Genomic DNA, 23,101 nt, shown 5'->3' on the forward strand with positions numbered 1-23,101 from the left:
ACCCAGGAAAAAACACTTAAGCTGTTTTGTAGATACTGTAAAGAGTCAACTCCTGTTTTCCAAATTGCCTTCTGAGCTATGCACTTGAAAGTTTTCTGGGTTTTCAGTCACCTAAATCCGTGCACCCAGCTACATCTCATAAAACACTATTAATGTCTCCCCAAAACAAGAGACTTAAAATATTTAAGATGTATGATAACAACAATGAATCTTGGTGTAATATGTAAAGAAATCTCATTCTCTCTGTCACCTACAAAATATAGAAAAACTAGCTTTCCTGCATATTAAAGAAGGAACAGATGTCTCTTGATACTGTTGAGAAAGCAAACAAGTATAGAGCTTTACTTAGATGACATTAAAGATTAGTGCCTCATTTATGCTGTGATCCTTCTATGAATCCAGCTCTACCTTTTAAATATTAAAGCCATCAAATAAACAAATAAGAACAGTACCTAAACAACAAAAAATATGAGCAAAAGATGAAAATGCTATTCATAGAAGGAAAATTCTTGTGAGCAATAAAATTTTGAAAAGATGTTCAATCAGAGTAGAAATCAGAAAAATACAAGTCATTTCACATTAAAATACCATTTCTTTTCTAAAGTGTTGAAAGGTTTGTGGATCCTGAATCTCATATTCACTGTAAATGGGTTTGAATTTGTAAAACCACCACAGAAAACAGTTTGGCATTATCTCATCAAATTGAACTCCCACTTACACTAAGATCCAGAAAAATCCACTCTTGGATATATATGCAAAAGCAACTCTTGCACATTTACAGCAGGGAATTTGGGCCAGAATATTCACAGAAACACAATCTTGGAAACAAGCAAAATGCCTACTGCCAACAGAGCAGCAGATGAATCAGCTAGTTCCTAAGCAATGGGAATATCACACAGCAGTTAAAATGAATGATCTATAGCAAGACACGATAGTAAGAATAGATTGTAGAAATACACAAGTGAAAAAGCATCAAAAGATAATAGCATGTTCAAAACAAATGAAAAAATTTAAATTTCAATGTCTTTATTAAAAGAGTAAATTTGAGCTAAAACAATATTCAAATAAAGCTATGCAATAACTTAAAAAGGCCTCGGAATCATGGTTATTTTGGGTGGGTAAATCAGGCAAATAGGATGAGGGAGACCATATAGCAGAGTAAGTTATCAAGGCTGTGCTGTTTAATTGTTTAAGTGGGTGTTTACTTTATTAGAGCAAATGAATGAATAGATGGATAGATATAAAGAAGGCTATCTGTGGTCCCATAATGGAAATGTGTCATGAACCAAGGATTATTAATCCAGAATCTAATTATGTGTAGCAGAAGCTTTTTATAAGAAATACATAAAAAGGCCCAGACAATAAAGCAGCTATTTGCTTAATGATATACAAAATGCAAGTTGATGCAATTTTTCATCTAAGAGAAAACGAACATCTCAGTGAAATATCATCTAAATGTCCACCAAGTTATTAATAACCAGATTTTTAGTGCCTATCTTAGGAAACAAAAAAATACATTTTGCATATTCTTGTCCTAAGGAACCTATGCATATATTAGCACCAGTACATCTTTTTTGTTAAATCAAAAGCATAAGAAAGTAAGTTTGTGATTTGGATTCTACAGTCTCTTGCTGTCTCAAGGGCATCTTTCTTTCAGTTATCCCTTCCTTCCACTCTAATAATAAATTATTCTCTCCTTGTCTGTTTCCAGTGGTACACAAACAGCTTATGGTATTTCTAATTCTCTGGAAAAGATAACCTTCCCTCTTCCTCTTCTCTTTCATATGCAAACTTTGAGGGGAAAAGAAGGCTATGCTGACTGCCTGGAATTTTCTTTTTATTCACTCCATCATCTATTACAATCTAGTTTTCATGTTTAGGATCCACTAAAATTCTTTTTGTCAGTATCGTCAGTTTTTTTTTTTTTTTTCCCTATCTACAGCATCGTTCCCTCAAAGTTTTAAAATAATCTTATTTCTCTCATTTTTAAAAAAAGATCTGTTGATGCTACTTCTCCTGTTTACCAGCTCATTTCTCTGCTCCCCTGCACAGATGCCCAGAAAGAAACTCCTCTCATTCTTTCCAGAACACACGCATTCAGACCTTCACCTTCATCACTTCACTGAAGCTGCCTTTGTCAAAATCACTGGAGATGTAGATACTGCTAAATCTAGCAGTCCACTTGATGTTCCTATATTTCTTTATCTGTCAGAAGCATTAGACATAATTAATCAATCTTTTTTTCCCTGTACATCCTATCTAAACACTCTCTTGGATATTTTCTTTCAACCTCAAAGGCCATTCTTTTTCAGTCTTCCTGAAACAGAAATTCTTCCTCCTCTTCCCCTACCTCTTAACACTGGGGATTTTTGGAGCTCAATATTTGTACTTCTTCTCTATCGTCATTAATTCCTTGGTATCCCTGCATTCCAAGACCATCTTCATTTTGCATCCAGTAAGCAGCTCAAATGTAACATATCCACATGCAAATTGTTCAACTACATCCCCAAGCTGCTTCAGCCAGTTTTGGCAGCTCCATTTTTCTAGCTGTTCAAGTCTAAGATCTGTTGAGTCAGATCTGATGTCTCCCTTTTTTTTTCACATCTCATAGTCTAGGTGTCACCAGTAGACTAGAACTTTGAAAAATAGCCAAAAGCCAACCATTTCTTACAATTTTACAGGCTTCTCTGCCACCAACTTGGTCAAAATGGCCATCAGTTTTTGCCTGCTTGGTCATAAAAACATTTCTGCCCTTGACCCTGACTTACTCTTCTCAATCCAGCAACCAAGGTGAGAATTTGAAAATTAGCCAGTTCAGGTCTCACCCCTAGTGGAATCCTTCCAATTACTTCTGATATGATTCAGAGTAAAAGCAAAGCTCTCACCAGTCTGTGAAGCTTTATAAACCTCATTCTTGTATCACACTGACCCCTTCTTACTTCTCAGCCATGTTGTCTTCATGCAGTGACATTTCCATTCTCAGCAAGTCTGCATCCGTAGTTCCTTCTCACCAGAAGACTGATCTAAAGACAACTTAGGCTCTTTTCTCCTTAGGAGCATAGTTCAAATATCCACACATGATCTCTAAATTTCACTCTTCTCCCCTTACTGTTCCTCCTCCAATCCTCTCCAATTTAAATAACACTATTCCCTGTCCATTTTCTCAAAATAAAAAATCCAGGACTCATTTCTTATTTCTCCCTCTCCTTTACCACCAATATAGGAATCCATCACCAATTTTTTGTTGAATTATACCTCCAAAATATATCTCACCTTTATCTATTTATATTCATCTTTTTTGCATCCACCATCTTATTCCAAGCCATCATTAACTAAAAGGAGACAACCAGGGAATAAAAGGTTGTTTTTTTTTTCCCCCACATTGGTCTCCTTGCTTCTAATATTGTCCCAACTTCGTTATTATGCAGCAGCCAGAGATATCATATTACAATCTAAGTCATACCATGTCACTCCCTCTACCTAAAAAACTCCAATAGCATCCAGGTTCATAAAAGAAAATTCCTTTATGAAAGACTTTGCATAATCTAACCTCCTTTAACAACACTAAGCTAGGCCTCTGAGATTCTTCCTCTTGCTTTCTGACTCCAGGCACACTGGACACCCTTCACTGTCGGAATCTCATTAATTTATTATCTAACTTAGAAGCTTTGCATTTGTTTTTTGGGTTCTTTTTTTTTCTGCCTGAGACAAGTTTTACTTACTCTTCCCATGTCTGTCACCTTTAAGTTCTCAGCTTAAACATCTACCTTATCCACCATATCTGAAATAGATTTCTCACCCAATTTATTCTTTATCTTAGCATTTGGATTGTTCCATAGCACTATCTTTAATTATTTGTTTCCCTGTTATTTTTATCTCTCTACACTGCTTAGCCTGTGTCTGATTCAGAATTATATCTTTACATCTTTACATCGTTCTTACCATGTAACAATTTCTCACTATCTATTGATTTAACCAATGAATGAAAGTGACAAGTTTGAAGAGAATGAAGCTTTATATTTCTGTTGCCCTGTGGACTTCAAATGTTCATTTATATATTTTAAAATATATATTCTCTGTCAACATTCAATTAATAAAGCTGGCTGCTGCTGCTGCTGCTGCTGCTAAGTCTCTTCAGTCGTGTCCGACTCTGTGCAACCCCAGAGATGGCAGCCCACCAGGCTCCCCCGTCCCTGGGATTCTCCAGGCAAGAACACTGGAGTGGGTTGCCATTTCTTTCTCCAATGCATGAAAGGGAAAAGTGAAAGTGAAGTCACTCAGTTGTGTCCGACTCTGAGCGACCCCATGGACTGCAACCTACCAGGCTCCTCCATCCATGGGATTTTCCAGGCAAGAGTACTGGAGTGGGTTGCCATTGCCTTCTCCAATAAAGCTGCCATGATATATCAATTTAATTTTTAGCTTGAGATATGGGGTTGCAAATAGTCAGACATGACTTAGAGACTGACCAACAATAGATCACTTTAAAACATTTTAAGGATATTGCATTTCTATGGGAAAATTATTCCAAATTTACCTAGTATATATCAATGCTAAAGGATATCAATCCTGAATATTGATTGGAAGGACTGATGCTGAAGCTGAAGCTCCAATACTTTGGCCACCTGAAGCAAAGAGCCGACTCATTAGAAAAGATCTTGATGCTGGGAAAGATTGAAGGTAGGAGAAGGGGAAAACAAAGGACAAGATGGTTGGATGGCATCACCAATAGACATGACTTTGAGCAAGCTCCAGGAGATGGTGAAGGACAGGGAACCCTGGAGTGCTTCAGTCCATGGGGTCACAAAGAGTTGGACATGACTGAGTGACTGAACAACAATATATTCCCCCAATGTTTGCTTTTCCATTTAAAAATGTTATTAAGTCTTTAAAATAAAAGTTCTCATTTTACTCCTCTGGGGGAAATGGCATTTTGCTTACTCTAATGACCTACTTAGTAACAAGAAGGTACGTTCATGAAAATTTGACTCTTGGTCAACAGAAGGATGCAATAAATGTCTTAGAAGTGGTTGAAGCAAAAGACAAGCTGCCTGACTAAGGTTTTAAAGAGTCAAGTGTGAGTTCTGATCTTGTCTTGTCAATTAGAAGATGCAGGATTCTTGGCTAATTCATTGCAATTTTCCCAGCCTCCTCTCTAAGAGAAGAAAGAAGCATGCCCTGCTTATCTTTTTGCATTGTTTTGATCATCTTATTAGAAATCGTATGTGAAAATGTTTTCAAAACTGCAGAAAACCCTACTTACATGAAGTCCTACAGTGTTGGTGAACAACCTTGCAAAACCCTAGTGCTCCAGTGCCATTTCAGAGAGATTGTGGAAGATGAGCCGAGGCAATTATCTCTATCTATACGTCTCTGGATGATTCCAGATCATGTGCCTCAGTTATTCCAGATTTTGTGTAGAGATGCACAAAAAGATTGTGTAATCCTTTGATCAATGGAAGTGGATAAGGGCTGGCTTCCTAGGCTATCTCCAGGTGGTTAGAACCTTAGCTACGCATTTTTAAGAAGGCGTATAACAGTGGTGAAGTGGCTAGAAGCCCAGGGGATGGCTCTCTAGCTCCTTTGTGGAATGGTTTACTGTGTGTTACTTCTAGGCTGGTGCAGGCTCCTTCCAGATGGTAGCAGGCTGGAAGAACTCTGCCTTTTCAGATGTCCCAATCTAGTTGCCCTCACTTTGCCTCCATCCTTCCCTTCTCACCTTTCCCCTTTCCTCTTCCAACAGAGACGGGGAGAGGGAATCCTGAAGGGATGAAAAGAAAGAACCATTTCAGTCCCTTTTACTTCCCCATTGCAAGCTGTGCTGCTGAGTTAAAAATATGTAATTTCATTTCCAAGTCTATTTCAACCCTTGCCTGGCCTACTGAGCAATCGCAAACCCTCCCATTTCAATTCAGATCTTTGCTTTTAGCTTTATTTTAAAGGGAACACTGCTAAGTTGTATAAACAGATATAAAGTAAACGATCTACAAAGAGCAGAAGCAGGATTAAGGGAACCAGGAAGTAAATCTGTATTTATAGCACAATGGTCACAATCTGAATTATTTTCATTTCATTTCAAAAATGCCAAATTTTCCACAAGATATAAAATGTCAAGGAAGGCATCAAACCTGTGGCATTTAAGAGTTTCTGCTAACAATGAATTTTCTTATTATTTTCTGTGATGTTCATTTATAACATCCCGTAAACAGATTACACATTTTTCTGCAGGTGAGAATTACTGTTCCTCTGTTACATCTGGAATACTACATATTTACAGAGAATGACCCATTCTAAATAATGAATCACATTTGCCACAAATATTTATGAGCAACAACCCACGAAATTGTGCTACATGGTAAATTATTAATAATGAATCAACTACTAACACTTAAAATAATGTGAATTCAACCCCTTCCCATAAAGCTATAAGAGAACCTCCAAGTGGATATAACCTCCATGAATATAACTTGGCAGAGACAAACAAGATGACTAACGCCCCTGAAACATTTTAGCAACCCTGCAGCTAACCAAACTCCAGCAAAGGTTTCTATAGGTGGATTTCATTTATTTTATTGTCTATATACTATCATGGGAGAAGGTAGTTGGTAAAAAAAAATGATGCATCTACAATGGATCCCTTCTTCCTTTTGAACTACAACTTGCATTACAACCAACTGGGCAGACGTGGTTTTAATTTTCCACATTTAATAATAAAATCATACAGTTTCAATAATTTTTTGCTTTAATTTATGTTCAGGGACATCAATTCACTAATGAATATTTAAACTACATGTGATTTGATACTTCTATTATTTTTTTCCTTTACTTAAAATGTCAAGTTTAAAAACTTTATGGGCAGATAAATCCTCTTTTATTGATATAATATAGCCTTAAATGGCATCACATCATCTGAAACCTTCTCCACACAGTTATTTTTGATCTAAAGTGATAATTTCCCAGTCACTTATGAAAGATCGTGCATTGACAAATGATTCACTTCTGTAAGAAAGCCTTTTTTCAGATTTCCATGAAGGCAAATGCAGGGCTAAGCATCCTACCCCTAGAGAAGCAACATGAGAAGAACTGGGAGAATCTTTCATCCTCTCACCCATCTTTATCACTGTCAAAATGAAAAAAAAAAAATAAGTCCCTCAATGGCTACCAGTAACCTTCTCAACAAAATCCAGCAATAAGGAATAAAGTGGGCTCCTTGTTCCAGAAGACTGGATTCCAGTCTATCATTAACATGCTATGTTAGTCATTCAGTCGTGTTCGACTCTTAAGGAACCCAAGGACTATAGCCTGCCAGGCTCCTCTGTCTATGGAATTCTCCAGGCAAGAATTCTGCAGTGGGTTGCCATTCCCTTTCTCCAGAGGATCTTCCCAACCCAGGGATCGAATCTGAGTCTCCTGTGCCCTTTGTATTCAGGCAGATTCTTCACCACCTGAGCCACCAGAGAAGCCTAATATGCTCTGTTTCTCAGTATAAATCACTTTCTCTTTCAAACATTCTCCTTTGTTATAAGAGAAGAACAAGACTGGTTAGACTCCTAAAACCCATACAATTCTCTTTTATTTTCAACAATTCTTTGTAAGCTGGGACCAAACACCTCTGGAATAATATCTAATTCTGTTCTTTTTCCCAGGAACATCCTGCTCCCATTTACCTTCTACACTCCCCATTCTTATCTCCTAAAACCCTCAAAAGGAAGCACAAATGCCTCAGAGCTTCTAATACTATGATATTCATCACAGAGTATCTGATAGCATCCCAATCTTTGTGGGTTTGTCTTTTAAGTACACAACTTGATCTGGGTTCCAATATTGCCCATGCCATTTATTAACTGTGAAGTTGGACCAGTTGGTTATCTTCCCAAGCCTCAAATTCTGCATCTGTAAAACAGAGATAGTAATACCTTTCTCTCGGGGTTGTTGTAAGGTTAAACAGTAAGGTTCCTTATCCTTTAGGGTAGAGCCTAAGTCTTATTCGACTCATTTCCCAAGAAGTAACTAGATCAGAGTAGTGGAAAGAACAGGAACTTGGTGGTCAGGAGACATGGGCTGAGGCTTTAGGTGAAGACTGTTCTCACTGAACTGGACTGAGAGGGTATTTGAGGTTAAGAATAGTACCTTGAGATTTCTGTGAACCTGGTGCCTAGCACGATGCTTGAGATTCTCATTACATAAGCAAAGGGACTATGAATACGAAAAAAAGAGCAACGATGCTGTGAATGGATGTGCCTCTATCAGACCCTTTATACATATTTACTTAAGGAAGAAATAAAGCAGAAACATCCCTGACTTCAAAGTCTTAGGAGGGACGTAAACAGCCCCCTCTCCAAATAAAGTAAAATTTGATCCCAGGGTAGAAAACAATAGGCAAGGACTGGGTTCTCTAGGAGAGCAGACAGCTTTGTGCCCTAGATTCATGTCCTAGGTAGAACAGGGTCGAGGTTTTGGCTGAGGAACTAACACCACGTGGGAGGACAGGGGACTTAGAATCAGCTGTCCAAGTGCAACCTGCTCTGAGCAAAGTGGCCAAGTTGGGAGAAGTCCATTCTCAGGGCGCAGAGCAGCGGGCCAGTTGAGCCCCAGGTTCCCATTTTTGACTCTTTCCCTTCACCCTCCCCCGCCCAGCAGTCAGGTCCCAGGAGGTAATTAGTGTGGGGGAGACGCAAAGCTGCTGAGGGGGCAGGGAGATGGGAAAGTACCGGTGGGGGCGGTCTTCTTGTCAGAGGTCTTGTCAAACGAGGGGAGAGAGAGAGAAGGGAGACGGAGAGGGAAAGGCGGCTGGGGGGGCGGAGGGGGAGAAAGAGAGAGACAGATTTTTCATTTTTGCATTCCAGGCATACCTAATGATATTCCCACAGACAGACAGGCAGACGCAGAGACATACACAGGACACACTTGCGCGTTTGAAATCGTTCATACCCCCAAATCCAGGACGCAGCCTGTTGTCATAACCATCGAGTAAACTGTCCAGGATGCGGGTAAAATTTTCTGGGCATAATTTCTCCTCCTTTTGGTTCTGTCCTGGGGGTTCGTTTAAACTGCAAACGCACACACACAAACAAAAAATAAAAACAGGCGGAGGGGTTATTTTAAGAATTGATCAACGAACAGGTGGAAACAGGTTTATGTTCTAGGAAGTCTCTCGCTCCAAACTAAAGGAGTCAGGGCTGAGGGATGAGGGAGAGAGAAATGGCCCGGGGAGGCGCAGCCCGCGCACACGGACCCCAGCCAGTATCCACACTCTTCTCGGACCCCGCGCCCCTGCTGCTCTTGGCGTTTACGCGGTCAGAGCAAAGCCGGGCTTCGCGCCCCTGACGTTACAGCGGAGACCGGAGGGTCTGGTTCGCCTTGGGAGGGGCAGAGGAGACGCAGAACTGGCCCCTTCTTCATCTTCCCCTAACCCGCAGCACCTCGGGGAACTCACCAAGCCGCCAGGCACAGGAAGTGCAGGAGGGCGAAACTGACCCCGAAGGACATCGCGATCGCGGGTACCTTCTTGGCAGAAACCATCTTTGCAACATGCCATACTTTAAGCCTGTTCAGGTTTCCAGGCTCTCCAGATGCCCTGAGCAGGGTGCGAGGCGAGGGCAGAGGCTCTCCGCGGCGTGCGCACACTCGCGCTCACACTCGCCCGCGCTCAGCCAGCCCCAGCCGCGGTGGGCGCGTGTGTGCACGCGGGCCGGGGAGGCGGATCCTGCCTTTCCTCGCCCCCTCCTTTTCTCGCCGAGCTCTCCAGTGTATGGAGAGCTGTGTATACCGCTCACACTCTTTCTTGCCCGCACCCCGAAGCGGCCAGAGTTAACACCTGCAGCACTGATACCGAAAGGCTGAACCGAGTTCTTTCCGACGTTTAACTCCTGGGCTTGAGACAGGGGCTGCAGCCTCTTCTCGAGCTCTGGAGCCCCGGCGCCAAGTGTGTCCCCGCCCACGGCTAAGCTTAGCCTCCGCTTCTCCCTCCGGTGGCATTTGGATTTAACCCCTGAAGCTCTTGTCTCTTTAGGTTGTCGAGGACCTGTCTGTACCCATTTTCAAGGTTGGAGATGGAGAAAGGGCGAGATGGATGGGCTTTCTGGGCGAAGGGGTGGGAGATCTTGATGAGGGGGAGGAAACCAAGTCTGGACAGAAACCACCTCTGGGACTCTCCCCTTCAGGTGTTGTGGGGCGGCGGAGGAAAGAAAAATCTTCCTAGTAAAAGGGATTGCAACTCACTGGTGCTCTGTCGCCAAACTGTTAGAAGGTGGACTTGAGCCTCATTGTGTTGTCAACTCCTTTGCCAAGCTGTTGCTACAAAGATAACAAATTCCTTTATGCTACCCGCCGCCGCCTGGCACGCGCATGCCCCCTGCTTTGCTGCTCCATCCTTTCTCCGGAGGGAAGAGAAGTGGAAACAAGGGACAGCAGGTCAAAATCACTTTCACTTTTTGAGACACTTGACACTTTTTCTTTCACAGCAGAGCTGACTTCACATCCAGAAGGCATCAGGGAGCAGGGAAAGAATGTCTGGGGAAAGGGAGAGGAGAAAGCAGGAAAAGAGTGTGAGTGTGTGTGTGTGTGTGTGTACGTATATGTGTGTCTGAGAGAGAGAGCCGAAAATGAAAGGGACGCCTGAGCGTTCACTAATGACTTGAAAGGAAACACTAAGCAGTATAACGTTAGTGTTGTATTGAACAGAGATCCTTGAGGAAAGTGAAGAGGAGAGTGAAAAAGTTGGCTTAAAGCTCAACATTCAGAAAACGAAGATCATGGCATCCGGTCCCATCACTTCATGGGAAATAGATGGGGAAACAGTGGAAACAGTGTCAGACTTTATTTTTGAGGGCTCCAAAATCACTGCAGATGGTGACTGCAGCCATGAAATTAAAAGACGCTTACTCCTTAGAAGAAAAGTTATGACCAACCTAGATAGCATATTGAGAAACAGAGACATTACTTTGCCAACAAAGGTCCGTCTAGTCAAGGCTATGGTTTTTCCAGTGGTCATGTATGGATGTGAGAGTTGGACTATGAAGAAAGCTGAGCGCCGAAGAATTGATGCTTTTGAACTGTGGCGTTGGAGAAGACTCCTGAGAGTCCTTTGGACTGCAAGGAGATCCAACCAGCCCATTCTAAAGGAGATCAGCCCTGGGATTTCTTTGGAAGGAATGATGCTATAGCTGAAACTCCAGTACTTTGGCCATCTCATGTAAAGAGTTGACTCATTGGAAAAGACTCTGATGCTGGGAGGGATTGGGGGCAGGAGGAGAAGGGGACGACTCAGGATGAGATGGCTGGATGGCATCACGGGCTCGATGGAGGTGAGTCTGAGTGAACTCTGGGAGATGGTGATGGACAGGGAGGCCTGGTGTGCTGCGATTCATGGGGTCGCAAAGAGTTGGACACGACTGAGCAACTGAACTGAACTGAACAGAGATAAACACTTTCAGTAGAACTTTTAAAAACTTTAGTTATTGATTCCAAGAAGGAAAGGTGTCTTTCACCTTAATAGTGATTCCTGTGGAAATACTTATATGTTGAATCAATGACCTAAGTAAGTTTATGTATAGGTCCCTAGAACCACCAATAATTATGTCCTGTTTAGAACTTTGATGATTTGTTCAAAATTTGAGGACTGGTAGACTTATTTGATATGGAAACGATCAAAGCAAGGGAGTTTGGGGTTTTTGTGTGTGTGTGTAAAATGCAAATTTCTCCTGCCATATTAATCAACAAGAAATGTCACAGCCATCAGCGACTTCTGGCCTCCAAATGTGAATGCAAGCTTCCCTAGCTTCAAGCCTTTGGATGCTGCCACCCCCAGGGTGATTGCTGAGGAGCTGGGGGAATGCTAGAAGCAAGGTGACCTAAGAAAACAGGATTGGCTCCAGATAGTTGAGATGCATATGAAAGGAATGAATTCAGGGAGCCTAGAGGGTTGCATCTTCCTATATGTAGAATGCTAAATTCCTTAATACGTGGTCTTTGATGTTCAGACTGCCTGCTCCTTTTGTTACAAACTAGTGTGTAGACTGACTTCCCCTCTGCCCCCTTGGAGTAGTTTTCTCAGGGCTACTGAGATGCTGTCTCCTGGGCTCAGAGTCCTAAACATTCCCACCAAATAAAATAACTCTAGTTTCAGGTTGTGTTTATATTTTTGAGTCCACACTTGTTTGTTTCAGCCTCTTAGTTCAATTTTTTCTTGCAAAGAGGAAGACTTTCCTGATTGCCAAAAATGCCTAAGAGCCAGAGGTATGCACTCTCACTACATTCTGTACTACTTCCTAACTGGCTTTTATTATATCTTATTCTAATTCGGTCTTTATCTTTCTCTTAAAGATTGTAATCTCCTGGAGGTCCTGAGCTGGTTAACTTTTCCTATCTGAGTTTACTTCTTTTTTTAATTACAGTGCAAGACACCTAATACAAGGACAAGAAATATTTATTGAATGAACAATTAAATTAATGAATAGCTTGTTTCCAAGTCCATCTTAATTAACTTGAATGAAATCAAGTTCAAACAAGCTCTTGGGGGAAAAAAAATGGAAATACTAGTGTATTTCCCAAATAAGCCATGAAAACATTTGTCTCCTCAGATTATCTACATAAAAGATGCTAATACATTATATTAGTATTATATCAAACTATATTATTTCTCCAATCTTAGTGCTTTCCTACACTTTCTAAAATCTAAGTCAAAATTCTCTATTTTTCTTTACAATTGCCATTAAATATGCAGGGATTCTCCCTGGAGAATCCCAGGGACAGAGGAGCCTAGTGGGCTGCCATCTATGGGGTCGCACAGAGTCGGACATGACTGAAGTGACTTAGCAGCAGCAGCAGATGCATGCATATACAAAACTACAGGCCTTGCCATGTAGCTCACTTGGGAAAGAATCTGCCTGCAGTGCAGGAGACCAGGGTCCAATCCCTGGGTTGGGAAGATCCCCTGGAGAAGGAAATGGCAACCCACTCCAGTATCCTTGCCTGCAAAATCTCATGGACAGAGGAGCCTGGTGGGCTGCAGTCCATGGGGTCGCAAAGAGTCGGGCATGACTGAGTGACTAACACTTACTTATTCATATATAAAATAAAGAATAGAAAACTATGACCTTGGGGAAAAGAAGTTCCATATTGTTAAAACAAATTATCTTTAAAATATTAAGTATGTAAAACTAAAACCTCACAAAGAATAAAAAGAAGATTTCTCCCTTCATATAGATATTTCCAATTTTATTTTTGCTAACTGACGTCTAGTACTTAAAATCAACTGAAGATAATAATAGAGACATTTATATTTCTTTTTTTTTACATCACAGACTTTTATTTATGCTATCTAAGGGCTTCCCATAACTGGGTATTGTTTTTGCTTTGGCTTCATCCCTTCATTCTTTCTGGAGTTATTTCTCCACTGATCTCCAGTAGCATATTGGGCACCTACCGACCTGGGGAGTTCCCCTTTCAGTATCCTACCATTTTGCCTTTTCATACTGTTCATGGGGTTCTCAAGGCAAGAATACTGAAGTGGTTTTCCATTCACTTCTCCAGTGGACCACATTCTGTCAGACCTCTCCCCCATGACCCACCTGTCCTGGGTGGCCTCACACGGCATGGCTTAGTTTCATTGAGTTAAACAAGGCTGTGGTCCGTGTGATCAGATTGGCTAGTTTTCTGTGATTATGGTTTCAGTGTGTCTGCCCTCTGATGCCCTCTCGCAACACCTACCATCTTACTTGGGTTTCTCTTACCTTGGACGTGGGGTATCTCTTCAAGCCTGCTCCAGCAAAGCGCAGCCACTGCTCCTTACCTTGGATGAGAGGTATCTCCTCATGGCCACCCCTTCTGACCTTGAATGTAGAGTAGATCCTCTCAGCCCTCCTAAGCTTATGCAGCCACCGCTCCTTAGACTTGGGGTTGCTCCTCTTGGCCACCGCCCTGACGTGACTGGTGATAAAAGCAAGGTGTGATGCTGTAAAGAGCAATATTGCATAGGAACCTGGAATGTCAGGTCCGTGAATCAAGGCAAACTGGAAGTGGTCAAACAGGAGATGGCAAGACTGAACGTCAACATTCTAGGAATCAGTAAACTAAAATGGACTGGAATGGGTGAATTTAACTCAGATGACCATTATATCTACTACTGCAGGCAGGAATCCCTTAGAAGAAATGGAGTAGCCACCATGGTCAACAAAAGAATCCAAAACGCAGTACTTGGATGAAATCTCAAAAATGACAGAATGATCTCTGTTCATTTCCAAGGCAAACCATTCAGTATCACAGTGATCCAAGTCTATGCCCCAACCAGTAATGCTGAAGAAGCTGAAGTTGAACAGTTCTATGAAGACCTACAAGAGCTTCTAGAACGAACACTCCCAAAAGATGTCCTTTTCACTATTGGGGAGTGGAATGCAAAACCAGGAAGTCAAGAAACACCTGGAGTAACAGGTAAATTTGGCCTTGGAGAACACAATGAAGCAGGGCAAAGGCTAATAGAGATCTGCCAAGAGAATGCACTGGTCATAGCAAACACCCTCTTCCAACAACACAAGAGAAGACTCTACACATGGACATCACCAGATGGTCAATACAGAAATCAGATTGATTATATTCTTTGCAGCCAAAGATGGAGAAGCTGTATACAGTCAGCAAAAACAAGACCAGGAGCTGATTGTGGCTCAGATCATGAAGTTCTTATTACCAAATTCAGACTTAAATTGAAGAAAGTGGGGAAAACCACTAGACCATTCAGGTATGACCTAAATCAAATCCCTTATGACTATACAGTGGAAGTGAGAAATAGATTTAAGGAACTAGATCTGATAGACAGAGTGCCTGATGAACTGTGGACGGAGGTTTGTGACATTGTACAGGAGACGGGGATCAAGACCATCCCCATGGTAAAGAAATGCAAAAAAGCAAAATGCTGTCTGAGGAGGCCTTACAAATAGCTGTGAAAAGGAGAAAAGTGAAAAGCAAAGGAGAAAAGGAAAGATATAAGCATCTGAATGCAGAGTTCCAAAGAATAGCAGGGAGAGATAAGAAAGCCTTCCTCAGCGATCAGTGCAAAAAAATAGAGGAAAACAACAGAATGGGAAAGACTAGAGATCTCTTCAAGAAAATTAGAGATACCAAGGGAACATTTCATGCAAAGATGGGCTCGATAAAGGACAGAAATGGTATGGACCTAACAGAAGCAGAAGACATTAAGAAGAGACAGCAAGGATACACAGAAGAACTGTACAAAAAAGATCTTCACGACCAAGATAATCACGATGGTGTGATCACTCACCTAGAGCCAGACATCCTGGAATGTAAAGTCAAGTGGGCCTTAGAAAGCATCACTACGAACAAAGCTAATGGAGGTGATAGAATTTCAGTTGAGCTATTTCAAATCCTGAAAGATAACGTTGTGAAAGTGCTGCATTCAATATGCCAACAAATTTGGAAAACTCAGCAGTGGCCACAGGACTGGAAAAGGTCAATTTTCATTCCAATCCCAAAGAAAGGCAATGCCAAAAAATGCTCAAACTACTGCACGATTGTACTCATCTCACACGCTAGTCAAGCAATGCTCAAAATTCTCCAAGCCAGGCTTCAGCAATATGTGAACCATGAACTTCCAGATGTTCAAGCTGGTTTTAGGAAAGCCAGAGGAACCAGAGATCAAATTGCCAACATCCCTTGAACTGAAGGGCTTCCCTGTTGGCTCAGAGGGTGAGGAATCTGTCTGCAGTGCAGGAGACCTCAGTTGGATCCCAAATTTGGGGAAATCCCCTGGAGAAGGGAAAGATTAGCCACTGAAGTATTCTTGCCTGGAGAATTCGATGGACAGAATAGCCTGGCAGGCTACAGTCCATGGAGTCTCAGGAGTCAGACACAACCAAGCAACTTTCAATTTCACCTTTTTCATATATTATTAAAGAAGTTGCATGTTGGATTTACAGTCTAAAATGTTTAAAATATATATATATCTGTACACTTGTATGTATCATCAATTCAGTCGCTCAGTTGGGTCTGGCTCTTTGCGATCCCATGTACTGCAGCATGCCCGGCTTCTCTGTCCATCACCAACTCCCAGAGTCTGCTTAAACTCATGTCCATTGAGTTGGTGATGCGATCCAACCATCTCATCCTCTGTCATCCCCTTCTCTTCTCACCTTCAATCTTTAGCAGGATCAGAGTCTTTTCCAATGAGTCAGTTCTTCACATCAGGTGGCCAAATTACTGAAACTTCAGCTTCAGCATCAGTCCTTCCAATGAATACCCAGGACTGATTTCCTTTAGGATGGACTGGTTGAATCTCCTTGCTGTCCAAGGGATTCTCAAGAGTCTTCTCCAACACCACAGTTCAAAAAAATCAATTTTTCGGCACTCAGCTTTTTTTTACAGTCCAACTATCCTACCCATACATGACTACTGGAAAAACCATATCTTTGACTAGATGGAGTTTTGTTGGTAATGTCTCTGTTTTTGTTTTTTTTTTAATTTTATTTTTTTTAATTTTAAAATCTTTAATTCTTACATGTGTTCCCAAACATGAACCCCCCTCCCACCTCCCTCCCCATAACATCTCTGTGGGTCATCCCCATGCACCAGCCCCAAGCATGCTGTATCCTGCGTCAGACATAGACTGGCGATTCAATTCTTACATGATAGTATACATGATAGAATCATGTCTCTGTTTTTTAATATGCTGTTTAAGTTGGTCATAGCTTTTATTCCAAGGTGCAAGTGTCTTTTAATTTCATGGCTGCAGTCACCATCTGCAGTGATTTTGGAGACCAAAAAAATAAAGTCAGACACTCTTTTCATTGTTTCCCCATCTATTTCCCATGAAGTGATGGGAGCAGATGCCATGATCTTAGTTGTTTGAATGTTGAATTTTATGCCAACTTTTTCACTCTCCTATTTCACTTTCATCAGGAGGCTCTTTAGTTCTTTGCTTTCTGCCATAAGGGTGGTGTCATTTGATATCTGAGGTTATTGATACTTCTCCCAGCAATCTTGATTCCAGCTTGTACTTCACCAGCCTGGCATTAGATATATATATTGTCATGGTCCAGGGGCAAGTTGGAAAAGAATTTCTAGACAATAGACAGAATGAGAGAGAAATAAAGTTTATTACAGTGGGAGACACTATTAGAACAGCAGGCCAGCTCAAGGGAGAACCAATGTTGAACAGGGGTCCTTAATCCACTTTTATGCCCAGGGTACAAGAAGTGGGATAGGGGTCTTCTGAGTCATTTGTTGATTGGATGAGGCACATATCCTGTGTTGAGGGTGGGGGAAGAGTAAGGAAAATATCTTCTCCCTATGGGGTAGGAAGGGAGACAGGTTATACTGCTCAGGAGAACCTGAAATCTGTTAATAGTGACAACATGGGGGAGGGAAGGACGATTGGGTCTATTTTTTCTGTTCCTGCATCCAAGACCCCTCCTTGGTTTTATCTGCTCTTTCGTCCTTGGGTCCCCATATATATCTTGTCACTATGAACTTTAAAATAAATCCAGTATTCAAAAATTACAATTTACTCCTGCAAATATCACTCAATATGCCATTATTTGGGGCTTTCCTGTTAGATCAGCCCTGGGATTTATTTGGAAGGAATGATGCTAAAGCTGAAACTCCAGTACTTTGGCCATCTCATGTAAAGAGTTGACTCATTGGAAAAGACTCTGATGCTGGGAGGGATTGGGGGCAGGAGGAGAAGGGGACAACAAAGGATGAGATGGCTGGATGGTATCACAGACTCGATGGAAGTGAGTCTGAGTGAATTCCGGGAGTTGGTGATGGACAGGGAGGCCTGGTGTGCTGCGATTCATGGGGTCGCAAACAGTCGGACACATCTTAGCAACTGAACTGAACTGTTAGCTCAGCTGGTAAAGAAACCTCTTGCAATGCAGGAGATCCTGGTTTGATTCCTGGGTCAGGAAGTTTACGTGGAGAAAGGATAGGCTACCCACTTCAGTATTCTTGGGCTTTCCTGGTGGCTCAAACAGTAAAGAATCTGCCTGCAATGTAGGAGACCTGGGTTTGATTCCTGAGTTGAGAAGATCCGCTAGAGGAGGGCATGGCAACCCACTCCAGTATGGTTGCCTGGAGAATCCCCATGGACAGAGGAGCCTGGAGGGCTACAGTCCATGCTCAGTCAGACATGACTGAGGAACTAAAAACATCACAGCACATGATATTATGTGCTATATTATGAACATGATATAATGTTCCTATTCATTAAGATCCAGGCTTTAAATAAATTTTTCCTATAAAAAGCTGTGTAGAAATATGAAGAAATTAAAATTATACCCATAATTTCCTTCTTTAACGTTAACCTGTCTCTGATTGCTATATTCAAATGCACTGCCCCCCAAACATCATGACATTAAGCCAGCAACATATTATAAATGTGTCATAAAGGTTTATATTTGGTATGGAGGGATGCAAACAATGCGTATCACCTTATTGTTAAAGTCTTAGGATGGACCCTATGTCTATGATGCCTAAAAAAAGTCCAGAAAATTAATACAAAATTTTGTATTCATGTAAATATGTGCATTTTTCTGTGTGCTCTTCATAATTTTTATTAGATTCTGAAAGCCTGTAAACAACTACAGTATGGACTAATATTTTCACATAAAAGATGGCATATATAATAGAAAAATCAACCAAAGAAATGAATATCCATTTGTAAGTAATGTGTGACAAACATCTCTACCTCATTTGATAAACAACAACCAGTTTCTATAGACTGTTATGTAGACTTTGAGTCTACACTGAAGGTGCTTGGCCCAATCTTTGTCAATTTATTCAATGGTCTTAATTGGCACACAGAATTTTGAGCAATAATAAAATGAATGATTTGAAAAGTTTCAATCTGTTTCTCTTTCTTTCTGTTAATTATTTCTGGTAAAATATTGAACCAATTTAAACTATTTGAAGAGGGTAATGGTGTGAATTACTGTAAATTCTGAAGGAATGGATATCCACCTAGCTGAAACATTTCAGTTCTGAGAACGTAAAAGCTATTGACTATTTTTACATTAATGCATTTCTCTGCACTAAATATTTAGGATAGGCGAGAGGAATTGTTTGATGCTCTTTGGTCATGTCTTTCCTTATTTGTATTAAAACAATGATTTTACAAAAATTGACCAGCATGCTGGCCTATTGTTATTGTCTAGCTGTAGATTTGTATCTCTGCTCTTGAGGCATCTCAAAACTGTGTCTATTGTTTTAATGGTTATTACTTTTAAAATGGCATAATCTGGGGCATCTTAACAGAATCTATTTGAACAAATACATCATAAAATTAATTGATTATTTCTCCCAAAATATTTATTTTTCTTTGCCATATAGTTAATGCAGATTTAGTTGTTTCAGTGTGATTACTTGCAGTATGTGTATCTTATCTGAATAATTTCTATACGTGAAATTTGGAAAGTTAGCTATTATATTAAAATTATAAAATTATTGATTAAATATTTTTGTGATTGTCCATGATGAAGTTGGACATTGAAGAAAGTATGCATGCATGCGTGCATGCTAATTGCTTCAAACCTGTCCAACTCTTTGCAACCCTATGGACTAGAGCTTGCTAGGCTTCTCTGTCCATGGGATTCTCCTGGCAAGAATACTGGAGTGGGTTGAGGTGCCCTCCTCCAGGGGATCTTCCCAACACAGGGAGATCAAACCTAAGTTTTTTTGTTTCTTATATCTCTTGCATTGTCAGGTGAGTTCTTTATCACTGGGGCGACCTGGGAAGCCCATGATAGTATCGATTAGTTATTAATAGCTAACCTCATTTGAATCTTCCAAAAAATTCTTATAGTTAGGTATTACTTCCCACATCTTATAGATAAGGAAACCAAAGCTTAAAAATGCTAAAAAATTTTGCTTGTAGTTACATGACCAGAAAATGGAAAGGTCAAGATTTTATTCTATTTCCTTGTGAAGTGAAGTTGCTCAGCTGTGTCCGACTCTTTGCGACCCCGTGGACTGTAGCCCTCCAGGCTCCTCTGTCCTCCGTCCTCCGTCCGTGGGATTCTCCAGGCAAGAATACTGGAGTGGGTTGCCATTTCCTTCTCCAGGGGATCTTCCCGACCCAGGGATCGAACCCAGGTCTCCTGCATTGCAGGCAGAGGCTTTAACCTCTGAGCCACCAGGGAAGGTCTGTGGAACTACTTAATAAAATTTACTTTTGTAGTTTTATTTGATATATGTGTATATTGTAAAATGATTACCACAATGATGTTAGTTAACACATCCATCACCTCACATAGTTACCTTTTGTGTGTGTGTGTGATAAGATCTACTCTCAGCATATTTCATTTATACAATACAGCATTATTAATTATAAGTATCACACTATACTTTAGATCCTTAAACCTTATATTTTTAATTTAAAGCTTGAAATCCCTTTGATCAATGCCTTCTCATTTCCCTCACCCCCAGCCCCAGACAGTTACTAATCCACTTTGCTCCTATGAGTTCAATTTTTAAATTTTACATATAAGTGAGATTATACAGTATTTGTCTTTCTCTGTCTGAATTATCTTGTTTCAAGAGTAACACAGGATTAATGCAACAAATTTGGGAAGTCACTTAGTGATCCATATACACACGTTGAACATGATCATAACGTATGATCAGGCCATCCCATGCCTATTTTATAGCCCACTGAAGCTGTGTGTATCACAACAAACTGGACAATTCTTAAAGAGATGGGCTTCCCTGGTAGCTCAGATGGTAAAGAATCTGCCTATCAATGTAGGAGATGCAGGTTCAATCCTTGGGTCAGGAAGATCCCCTGGACAAGAGAATGGCAACCCACTGTAGTATTCTTGCCTAGAGAATTCCATGGACAGAGGAACCTGAAGGGCTATAGTCCATGGGGCTGCAAAGAGTCAGACAGGACTAAGTGACTAACACTTACTTGATTCCTGAGAAATATGTATGCAGGTCAAGAAGCACATGGAACAACGGACTGGTTCCAAATTGGGAAAAGAGTACATCAAGGCTGTATATTGTCACCTTGCTTACTTAATTTACATGCAGAGTATATCATGTGAAATGCCAGGCTGGATGAAGCACAAGCTGGAATCAAGATTGCTGGGAGAAATATCAATAACTTCAGATATGCAGGTGACACCACCCTTATGGCAGAAAGCAAAGAGGAACTGAAGCGCCTCTTGATGAAATGAAAGAGAAGAGTGAAAAAGTTGGCTTAAAACTCAACATTCAAAAAACTAATATCATGGCAGACAGTCCCATCACTTCATGGTAAATAGATGGGGAAACAATGGAAACAGTGAAAGACTTTATTTTGGGGGGCTCAAAAATCACTGCAGATGATGACTGCAGCCATAAAATTTAAAAATGCTTGCTCCTTGGAAGAAAAGTTATGACCAACCTAGACAGCATATTAAAAAGCAGAGACATTATTTTGCTGACAAAGTCCGTCTAGTCAAAACTATGGTTTTTCCAGTAGTCATGTATTGAGAGTTGAACTGTAAAAAAAGCTGAGTGCTGAAGAATTGATGCTTTTGAACTGTGGTGTTGGAGAAGACTCTTGAGAGTCCCCTGGATTGCAGGGAGATCAAGCCAGTCAATCCTAAAAAAAAATCAGTCCTAAATATTCATTGGAAGGACTGATGCTGAAGCTGAAGCTACAATAATTTGGCCACCTGACATGAAGAACCGACTCACTGGAAGAGACCCTGATGCTGGGAAAGAATGAAGGCAGGAGGAGAAGGGGACGACAGAGGATGAGATGGTTGGATGGCATCACTGACTCAATGGACATGAGTTTGAGCAGGCTCTGGGAGTTGGTGATGAACAGAGAAGCCTGGCATGCTGCAGTTCATGGAATCGTAAAGAGTCGGACACAACTGAGAGACTGAATTGAACTGAAGCTCTCAAAGGAGACCTACAAAACAGTGTATTATTTGTAACAATGAAGACTGTTAAATGTTAGTTGTTCAGATGTATCTGACTTCTGCAACCTCATGGACTATATATCCCGCCAGGCTTCTCTGTCCATGGAATTCTTTAAGAAAGAGTACTTAGGTAGGTAGTCATTCCCTTCTCCAGGGGATCTTCCTGACCCAGGGATGGAACCCAGATCTGTATTGAAGGCAGATTCTTTACTATCTGAGCCATGAAATACCAACTAATTAAATGTCCTTTAACAGGGAAATGGATACATTATATTGTGGTATAAATAAAGCACTATAAAGAAATTAAAATTAAGAAAATCATGTGCATATATATATATATATCAATTTAGATATATGCCAAGAATATGTTGTATGCTGTTTATGAGTATGCATGTAGTGATAAACTTGCATGGCAAAATAAACACCAAATTAGAGACAATGGCTCTCTGTGGAGAAGAGAGGAACAGAATAGAACATTGGCTACTTGACTTATTTATCTAATGAAGCACATATGGCAAAATGTTACATATTGACAAATTCAGTGGTAAAGACCTGAGCCTCCATAATATTACTTTTAGGTATTGTTTTGACCATCTATTGCTATATAAAAAACCATTACAAAACTCGGTGATTTGAAACAAGAAATTTATGACTATCTCTCAGTGTTCATGGTATGACCAGGCTCATCTGGCAGTTCTCCCAGAACATCTGGCACCTCTGGAAGTACCTCACCTTGTTGTAGTAACTGGGGCTGCAGTTAGATGGTAACTGGGGCCCTGGATATCTAAAGGTTTGACTGAGCTGGCTACGAAGATAACTTATGGCTTCACATCACTGACACAACATCCAGGATACCTAAAGCAGTTGGAGGGCTGACTGGATCCCTCTCTTCCTCTATCTTTTGCTTCATTACTTACTTAGCTTGGATTTCCCCACAACATGATGGTCTCAGGACAGCCAAACTTTTTTACATGGCAATTGTCTACTGTGAGACTTAAAAACAAGCCTTAGAAGACAGAGTGTCACCACAATTGCATTCTGTTGGTCAAATCAAGTTACAGGACCAAACCACATCATGCAAATAGGATACCCATGGGAGGCATGGTTCATTGAATGGCCATCTTTGAAGACTAGCTGTCATATATACTTTCCTCTAGGCCTGAAATAGTTCATGGAAAAACTGA

General features: G+C 40.8%; 1 protein-coding gene across 1 annotated transcript in view; it reads right to left on the reverse strand.

Moving 5' to 3' along the window:
* The window catches only part of GABRA4 (gamma-aminobutyric acid type A receptor subunit alpha4), a 76,181-nt gene extending 66,659 nt beyond the window's left edge, over nt 1–9,522 (reverse strand). The window contains exons 1-2 of the mRNA XM_052641946.1: nt 9,437–9,522; nt 8,932–9,050 (exon numbers count right to left, since the gene is read on the reverse strand). Coding sequence (XP_052497906.1) covers nt 8,932–9,050; nt 9,437–9,522 — 205 coding nt within the window. The remainder of the gene's footprint in view (nt 1–8,931; nt 9,051–9,436) is intronic.
* Nucleotides 9,523–23,101: the final 13,579 nt, after the last annotated feature.

The sequence above is a fragment of the Budorcas taxicolor genome, chromosome 6 (genome assembly GCF_023091745.1).
Source record: "Budorcas taxicolor isolate Tak-1 chromosome 6, Takin1.1, whole genome shotgun sequence".
In the NCBI taxonomy this organism is placed as follows: Eukaryota; Metazoa; Chordata; class Mammalia; order Artiodactyla; family Bovidae; genus Budorcas; species Budorcas taxicolor.